This window comes from Cajanus cajan, chromosome 9, assembly GCF_000230855.2.
Source record: "Cajanus cajan strain Asha chromosome 9, NIPB_CcT2T_4, whole genome shotgun sequence".
NCBI classification, from domain to species: Eukaryota; Viridiplantae; Streptophyta; class Magnoliopsida; order Fabales; family Fabaceae; genus Cajanus; species Cajanus cajan.
This window is the reverse complement of record NC_138525.1, coordinates 23,207,694-23,217,143: the sequence shown is the minus strand read 5'-3', so window position 1 is coordinate 23,217,143 and position 9,450 is coordinate 23,207,694. Positions and strand designations below refer to the sequence as shown.

General features: G+C 33.8%; 1 protein-coding gene across 5 annotated transcripts; it reads right to left on the bottom strand.

The window, feature by feature from the left end:
- Positions 1–391: 391 nt before the first annotated feature.
- On the bottom strand, positions 392–3,637 carry LOC109791262 (deSI-like protein At4g17486). Of its 5 annotated transcripts, none has more exons than XM_029274141.2 (5): positions 3,201–3,636; positions 2,374–2,661; positions 1,567–1,681; positions 788–866; positions 392–675 (listed from the first exon to the last, which is right to left on the bottom strand). In XM_029274141.2, exons 1-5 carry the CDS (start codon positions 3,337–3,339, stop codon positions 661–663), a joined length of 636 nt encoding a protein of 211 aa, XP_029129974.1. In that variant the 5' UTR covers positions 3,340–3,636; the 3' UTR covers positions 392–660. The 5 variants fall into 5 exon arrangements, with proteins under 5 accessions (XP_029129974.1, XP_029129976.1, XP_020206138.1 ...); XM_029274143.2 differs by having other exon boundaries at positions 788–828; positions 3,201–3,633; XM_020350549.3 differs by lacking the exon at positions 788–866 and having other exon boundaries at positions 3,201–3,633.
- Positions 3,638–9,450: the final 5,813 nt, after the last annotated feature.

Genomic DNA, 9,450 nt, shown 5'->3' with positions numbered 1-9,450 from the left:
AGATAAAACAACTCTCATCAAATGTTTTTCCATGTTTGAAAGATAGAAGTGGTTATTAACTATGTCACACTTTATTAGCGATCATATTAATTATTGAATAAAGATACAATATCTATCATTTATAATGACTGTTTAACATGCGTATTTTTTTAATTTTCACGTCAAATCCATGTAAAAACGCATGAGTTATGTATATTTGCTTTAGATTGAACGTGGATCCACTGTTCCACTATTGATGATTAAGTGCTTTTTAAAAATGTTTTCAAGATAAATACATTATTTCTAATCAACATTTTCTTCAATTAAGCAATATTATTAGATTTGTAAGAGGATAAACAAGAGGATTTGACATTTCTCTACGCAATTAGAGAGAATATCCAAACTCATAATATACAAGAGGGTAGGCATAGCGTGCCCAACTCATTTATTGGTGAGCCATTTATGTCATGCCAACTCATCTGTGATTACTCGCAACAACTGAACATGATATGCAAATAAACACACAGATCATACACACACATCCTCCTTGAATGCATGGAAAATTACAACTTTCAAATTATACCTAATTGAGGTGCCAACTAACATTTAGCTGCATCTATCTCTACTTATCTAGCCACAATTGTTTTGCATATTTAGTAATACACTTGCAGCAATCAGCAATCAGCAATCATCAACCTACAAATCCATTGCGTGAAAGCATAATAACCGTGCACATTAGAAGGTCTAGTTTAAAGCAAAGTTAGCACATTATATTTCAAGCCAATTTGGTCTCTGCACACAGCCATACCTTATTTTTGTTTCTTTTATCATTCCATACTTTGCATATCACTGTTGAAAAGGGTGCTTGATTGGTTAAATTGAGGACTCTGATTAGATTTGGTATAAAAAACACAAGGTTGAGAAAATTTGAATCTATTAATGCTAACTAAAGAATCTATATTGCTCTCAAGCACATCATCTCTTTCATTTCCATTCTTGCATTATTTGCACTTCAGCAAATGTACAATATCCTACATATTGAACACATGACTATGTGCTACATCAGCGGTTAAAATGACAAAGAAAAATCAAGAAATGAACAATATGTTCGGTTTGGCGTCTCATGAAGAGGATTTGCCGCGTCAATTCAGAAGCGAAAAACTCTAGCTTCTACATTTCTCTAAACTTTTGACGCAGAAATCTCAATACATGCACATCAAAGAAGTGCAAACAAGCACACATGCAAGCAAGCACACAGACCCTTTTTCCCTTTTTCTTTCTGTTCACAGAAGAAAGCTAGCACTTAAAAGGAAGAGACGACAACACAACCATTTCATTTTAGCCATTGCCATACAATTGAAGATATACAACAGAACAGAAAGCTGGAGCAGATGAAAAAGTTGGCTTCTCTGCCCATCTTTGGTTGGTTACATGATTCTAACAGCCTATATTTCGGACTTTGACTCCCTGTCAAAGCTCTACTTTACTGTTAAGGTTGAGGACGGAGAAGCGTTAATTACAGAAGAAGATGGAGGAAGGCAATGTCTTTGGCTAATAGACAACTGAGGATTGGGTGAAGCCTCGTACCTGCTCGACTGGCTTCTCATTTTCTTCTTTTCTCCTTCTTGAGCCCTCTCTAACGTAACTTGGCGAACCTTTGTTTCGTTTAGGCTCGGCGGAAGAACACAATTGCAGAGAAAACCTTCACATTGAGAAGCAAACCTTACCATTAGAAATCATGAAATGCTTAGTAGTTGTTCAGAGGAACATAAGAAATTTACATGATAAATGGGAAAAAGTGCAGTGAAATAAAACAGCCAAAGATTTGAATTTCACAGGCATTATAAAAACTGGTAAAACATCTCTCCTGTCACCTAATGCAGGGGCTGAACAATTCCTATTGAATATTAACTATGTGTTTTTGATATTTAAAATTACTGATCATCAACTCAAACAAGAATTCAGACCTTTATTCATATCCAACAAAGTTAAGATGAAAAACAGCAGAGTCAGAAAATAATCAGAACCTAAAAACAGGAATAAAAAACATACATCAATCTGAAACATAACAATTAAATTTTAAAAGTAAATAGCCATATGACTACATATTGCACAGTCATGGTTGATAAATGAAAAACAACAGCAAATTCGTCTTCACCAGAACTTTGGTACTTCAATTTTGAAAGAGGACAAAGAGTGTTTGTGTTATTCTAGAATCTAGAGGCAAGGTAGCACATTGATCCCTCACAAAAACATCTTTTCAAATAGCAAAGAATTCATGATAAAATCTCCTGTCACACAATTGCCATAACCTCTTGCAAATCCTATAAACAAACATCTGAGAGAAAAATCAAGAAAACAACTAATCACAACACACTTTCCTATATCTCTTACCAATTCTAGCAAGCCGATTCACCCATCTTGGGATAGACTTTCCCGTTAACTTGAGACAAACATCATTGCAGAAATGGTTGCAATTTTTTTGGATAAGGTGGTAGGTGTTCCCAGAATACAATTCAGCCAGCTTCTCCATAAACATGCGAACCTCGTTCGGTCCCATATCCGTCGATCCAATGAAAATCGATTTCCTGAAGGTGAATCCAGGACAGTTCCTAGGCTCCACTTCAAAAATCCCGGTCGTGTCACGCTCATGAGCTCCAAACCCATATTCAACTCCATGAACTACAACAAAGAATTAAAGTCACCAAACAAGTTCCCAACTAACCAAAACCACCATAACAAAAAACACATCACACTATGGTGTTGTGTTGTATTAGTACATGAATGAACCCAATGACAAAGAAAACATCATAGCAAACAACAAAAATTCTACATCAGAGTGGTTTCAAACTTTTCACTATTTCCCCAACTCAACATCCAGCAGCTCAATCAAAACTACAACAATTATATCAAAAATAAAATTCAAGCAACCCAACAAACTTTACCCTTCAATTAATTCAAAAAATAGATAATTTCATATTATTCCATAACAATTGGGTGAAAAATTGTTTGTTTGGTGTTATTACATTATTAATTACTTAACATTTCAGAACCTTTTAGGCCTTATACAAAGCCCATTTTAACTTTCGTTGAAATTCAATTTAAATTTACACACACAAACCAATTCCACGGATCTGAACTGAAATTGGAAATACCCATCACCAAAAGTTTCTTCATTTCCTTCAGGAAATTGGAGGGGGAAAAAAGGGTTGGTTAGTTACCTTGAACACCAGAATGATAAACTCCAAGGCCAAACCAATAGGCGTAACCGTTAATTGGGGTCAGGTCGTAGACGTTAAGGTAAACCGGGTTCAAACCGGTTTTTTTCTTGCGCGAAACTGGAACGAGTTTACAAAACATTATGAAGAAGATGTTGTTTTGTTTTGGGTATGGTGGCTATGGAGAAGGGGTTAGAAGCGAAATGGAGAATCTAGAGAAAACCCAAGGGCATTTTGGGAAGGGTGGAAAAGAGTGTGGCCCTTGAAATTTTCTCTGGTTTTGGGTGATCCTAATGGTTCTTGCTTCTTCTCATTATATGATTGATGATATGTGCTCCTTCCCTTCGCTTTCGGAACACGGAGAAGAAACAGAATCTTGCACTGTGCTTCGCTCTCTGCCTTTGCTTTTTTTCATTTTTCTAGCTACGTTATTTATTGCTTCAGGGAACCTTTTCTTCACATCTAAACATTTTAATATTAATACCTTCATTTTTTATTCAGGATTTTGTTTTTTTGGATACACTCGTTTAAATTCCAATCAATTACACTTTCATTCAAACAAACCAAAATTGTTGTGTGTGTGATGTAATTTGTTTGACTTGAGTAATATAAGTATATAACTACCTTGTAAGTTTTTCAAATATGTATTGGAATTCACAGCATTAAAGCTTGAATTTAACAGGGTAAATTACATTTTTTTTATCTTGGATTATATATTAATACGTGATTTTGATCATTAAATTTTAATTTTACACTCAAATTTTATTAAAGATTTCTTAATTTTAATTTCATGATTTTAGTTTATTAAATTTTACAAATTTTGTCTTTTCATTGGATGTCACTTTGTTGATTGATAAAAAAAAATACTTATTTGTTGATAGTTAAAATTATAACATTATTTATGATCTTAAATAAATAATAATAATAATAATAATAATAATAATTAATATTTAACTAATATTTTAATATGTGTTTCTTTGGTGAAATAATAGGCAAAGGAATGGAATTGCTTATCTTGAAAAAATGAAGAGAAACTCATTATATAAGCTAAATTATTCATTATATTATTTCTGATTTTAATTATTAATAGTAAATTAAATTTTTTATCCTAATTATAAAAAATATTTATTAATTTTTAAAGTTACTCAAATTTCTTTTATAATCTTAATTAATTGTTAATTTTATTTTCTATACATTCACTTATAATTGGTATTAACTATAACAATCACTTATAACAAATGGTATCTTTGAAATAAAATTTGAACTAATGATATAATTAATTAAAAATAATCAACCTAATTATTTTTTTTAGTCTCAATGATTTATCCTATGGTTCTTATAATTAGGATCAGAGATAAAATATTACTAAGATTTATAACAATATACATACAAATAAATATTTTTAAATATATAAATTATATTTTAAATTTATAATAAATATTTATATTGTGACTTAAAATATTAAATATTGGGGAAGGGGTTAGGTAAAAATAGGAGAACCTAAATTCGATCATCATTACGTCTTTGTAATCTTTCCTATGAATAAAAAAATATTGTGAAAAAAATTTAAATTTTAAATAAATGTAATAAATAAAAATTAAATAGATAAGACATTAAAAAAATACCGATAAACTTTCTCATTGAAAAAAAAATGTCTAACAACACTCTTAATAAAGAAAAATCTTTAAAAAAATACTCTCATATCAAGTAGTTTATTCTTTATATTTAATATATAGGGTGGATATTCCTTGTGAACCTTTTTGAAACTTATAATAGAATCACAAACCATGAAATATATGTAATTATTTTAGTTGATTTTATAAAAGATATAATATATCTATTTTATCCTTATTATTGAATTGTTATGGGAGATGTATCTACTAGTCATGATTGTTACACTTAACAAAATCACTATTAGTAGTGGAAACTATACTACTATAACATATAAGATTTAGGGAAGGAAATATGACATACATATATATAATATGAATATATAAGTAAAACAACCGAAATAATATTAACAGGATATATACATGTTGTAACGTAGTAAGTTATTGTTTAGAGTTTAGTTAACTCTAGAAAGAAGGGTATATAAGGTTTTCTTTGATAACAAAACATCATAAGCTCATTCTCAAAGAAAATCTAGAGAGAAGTTTTAGAGAAAAGGGCTCTAGGTCTGTGAGCTCCTTTTCTCCTAAATTTCTCTACATGATTCCTCTTCTCTTCTAAATTACTAATCTCTTATATTTTTTCTTGGAATTCAGGCTTGGAAGCTTGTTTTGGAGGATTGAAGTCTGCGAGTCGAGCTTTGGGAGGGAATTCTTCTTCTTCTCATTCCTTGGCTATTCTGAGCCAAATTTTCAGGTGAGGGAAGCTAGAATGTAGGTTGTTTGATTGCATGTGAGTTAAGGGACTTAATTGATGCATGAGTTTTGAGAATCAATGGTTGAATTAAAGGATTTGCTCATTTCGGGGTTTTGGGGCAAAATGAGGTTTTTGGTGATTTTGATGCATTGGGTAAATGCATGTTGAATATGAGATTGTTTTTTATTTGTATGGAGTCTATGTATTATGTTTCATGGATTGCATGTGGCTGAATCTTCTGATTTTCGGGTTTTGGATGAAATTTTCTAGGTTTTGGAGGTTGCTGTTTGAATTTGTGTTAGACGTATGTTTTTGGCACCGGGCGTGCATTCATCAGAGGTAGCCATTTCCTGATCACGCCAGGCGCGAGATTAGTCGCACCGGGTGTGATTTGAGATGGGAGTCTCTAGATGAGTCACGTCAGGCGTGAGGAGAACTATGTCGAACGCGATATCAGATAGTGACTCTATATGACATTTTACTGATACGGTGCTAGGCATAGGGTGGGTGCGTCGAGCATGGAGATCCCTGTAAGTCTCTATCTAAATGACGCCAGGCGTGGTAATTCTATGCCGGGCGTGGAAGAGCCTTAGAGCTCTTAGGTTGGATTTAGGCTGGGCGCAAGCTGACTTGCGTCAAGCATGAGTGTGCTTGGTGTTATGATTGAATATGATGCCTACTCATGCTTTAATGTTGAAGTTGGACCATGTTTGTATGATATATGATGAAAATTGGTGCTTGATGCATATGTATGCTTGGTGATGATATATATGAATGTTTAAAACATGATTTGGTTTGTACTTTCATATGAGGATGATATTGATCATTATGGTGGATTGACCATGTATGATGTATGATGCATTAATATTGCATGTGATGCCTTATGGCATGTGTCTAGCTTAGGACTTAAGGAGAGGGAAAATGTTTTCAAACTGGAATAGCTCACACAGAGTCTCTTGAGAGTAGTGCTTTGATAAGCCACTGAATTATACTAGAGTGGTGCTTGGATAGGCCACTGGTTTTGGGTGATAGCGGTGCTTGGATAGGCCACTAGTTTGGGTGAGTCTCCTCTAAGTCCTTAGCTAGTGTTAGACCGGGGTATGAGGTCGAGGGTTATTCTTTTAACCAAGTACTGAGGAAGGTGTGTGGTTCCTTGCGGATAGTCGGTGGGCAAACTCCACAAGTGACTTGGTAATGCATGCCAAGGTCGTGATAAGCATGTATCCAACTGTGTTATACCTGACGGTAGAACCGAACTTCCAAGTGTGTAAGTGACATCATCTGAATAAACTTGAGTGGGGATTAATATCTCGGTTAGCTATGATCGAGAGGGCGCATTGGGCGAAAACGATTGGGGTGGTTTTGGTAGGATGAGACGTAACTTATATTGCTCTATTATTGAGGAGATCTCCTAGGTGAATGCGTGACGACGCATTAGATGATTGATATGCATTGATATCTGTCATGAGTTTCTATTATTGCATGATTTCTATTATGATGAAGTGTATGGTGTTTGACTTCATGGTTGGTGAGTTGATGATTGAGTGGGATAGAAGTCCCTTGGGACATGATTGGATGAATATGTATAGATTCTTATTCTATACTTGTTTGGTTGTTTATTGAACTCTAGCTTACCCTTTTGTTTCCATGTGGATGGACTGTGATGATCATACTGTGTATGGGAGCAGGTCAGGGTCAGGTTGGAGCTAATTATTGTGACAGCTGCAAGATGTGGAGTTTTGTTCTAGTGTCAGTGTTACCATCTTGGGTAACTGTTTGATTGTACTTGATTGGCACTGGGAGAGTATGGATATTTTGGATGACTGTATGTATATAGTATTATGATTTGTACATAAAAACGTAATTTATTATTATTTATATATATATATATATGTATATATTTGGTTATCTAGTTAACATCTTCTCTTAGTTCACTAGTGTATTTAGTGTGATTCTAATGAGTGTGGGGACCATGACGGGTCGTTACACATGTATACAATAATCCTACATAATCTTATGTCTTAATTTCGATCAAACACATCGATACAAACTACACGTAATACCATTGCCATCAACAAAAAATCACGCCATCTACTCGCAGCAGCTCCTTAAGCCTAACCTTAATTTACTCCTACACAATGTATGATTATCGCAATTCAAACCATCATGGAAATAGAAAGGGTAAGCTAGAGTTCGAAAACATGTACATATAGAAAACAATCCTATAATATATAACATCACACCACAACTATACATGAAAGCTACAACACTTTAAACAAACGTGTATCTCATCCAAGCCATGTCACACAAGACATCCAACAAGGCACATGAACATACCATAACATACATCATATGCAAACACCTCAACTAATACGTTGTCATGCATTCACCTATAGAGATTTCTTAACAACATGAGCAGTTTAAGTGATTTCCACCCTACCAAACTAACTCAATCGTTTTCACACCTGAAGAGTCAACTCGATCACAACAAATTGGGATACTAATCCCTCTTCTAATTTCTCGAGTCTCATCACTCACATTAGGAAAGTCTAGTTCCACAATTAGGAGTGGTATAGTTGGGTATAGGCATACCATGACCTTGGCATGCATTATCAAGTCAAATATGGAGTTAGCCCACTAGTCATCCTCAAGAAACCATGCAACCTTTCTAGGTACTTGGTTAAGGGTTGTAGCCCTTAACCTCTTACATTACTCAACCACTAACTAAGGACCTAAAGGAGACTCAAAACACCTTAAAAACCCACTCTAAGAGACACATATACTTAAGGAGGGTTTTCCAATAGTGGCTTACCCGAGCACCACTTCAAGATACCTATGTGGGATCTTTAGTTTTCAAAAAAATTTCCTCTCTTCAAGTCCTAAGTTAGCCAACATGCTCTGATGCCACACCACATTCTCAACATTTATACCTCACCATACATCTACTATATACATCACATCCAATTAATGCAGATAGAGGTCAACAACATCAATTATGTATAGCATACCAGTGTTTAACACCTCAACCAAGAATAGCAAACAAATGCTTAACATTAATTCATCTAAGTATAACACATCAATGCTCAATAATTCATTCAATAATAGCATATCAATTATACATAACATATAAATGTCCATTATCATCATCCTACATCATAAAATATGCAATAAACACAACTATTCTATTCATGTTCACCAAATTCACCCATCATATAACATGTATCAACATACAATTTATCAAAAATCAACTATAATATAATGACAACCTTCACATAAAATAACGCATAAAAAGATATATTACTCCTATCATGCTCATACTTATCTCATATGAAAGACAAGAAGATTTTCTATAACCCTCATGAAGACCTAGGGTTCTAATTTGTAAACACCAATTTTTATCCAACTAATTTTTCTACTAATTTGTTTCCCAAAATTTTCAAATTAATAATTTACAAACTGGATTTATACAAAAATAAAAAAATACACACAATAATCATAAATAATAAATAAAAATAATGAAAAATCAGAAAAGGACAAATAGGGAAGCCAAATCTTCCTCTGTATCAACAAATGTGTTTTGTAGCCAGTGTAACTTTTTTCCTTATCCTGTAAGGTTTCCATGTTAGTGTAAAAGTCTGGTTTTGGTGCCATGCGTAAAACAATTCTCGAAACTTCAAACTAGGCAAGCTGGCATTTTTTGGCAGCATGCTTCGGCTTGTATGCGTTTCTTCTATAAAGGAGAGAACAAAAGACAGAGAACGGAGGACAAAGAACAAAAGACGGAGAAAAAAGGACGGAGAACGAAGGAAAGTGAGCTCAAGAAGGAAGTAGGTAGAACGAGAAAGTGGAAATAGAAGCAACGAGCAATCAAATCTGGGTATCAATATTC

Excerpts from the sequence above, each read along its gene's own strand:
- LOC109791262 (XM_029274138.2), bottom strand. The coding sequence starts at position 3,339 with ATGTTTTGTAAACTCGTTCCAGTTTCGCGCAAGAAAAAAACCGGTTTG. Across the intron at positions 2,662-3,200 it reads TTATCATTCTGGTGTTCAAG|TTCATGGAGTTGAATATGGG; the intron begins GTAACTAACCAA and ends TCTTTGTTGTAG. Across the intron at positions 867-1,566 it reads ATGAGAAGCCAGTCGAGCAG|AGTCCTCAATTTAACCAATC; the intron begins GTACGAGGCTTC and ends AAATCTAATCAG.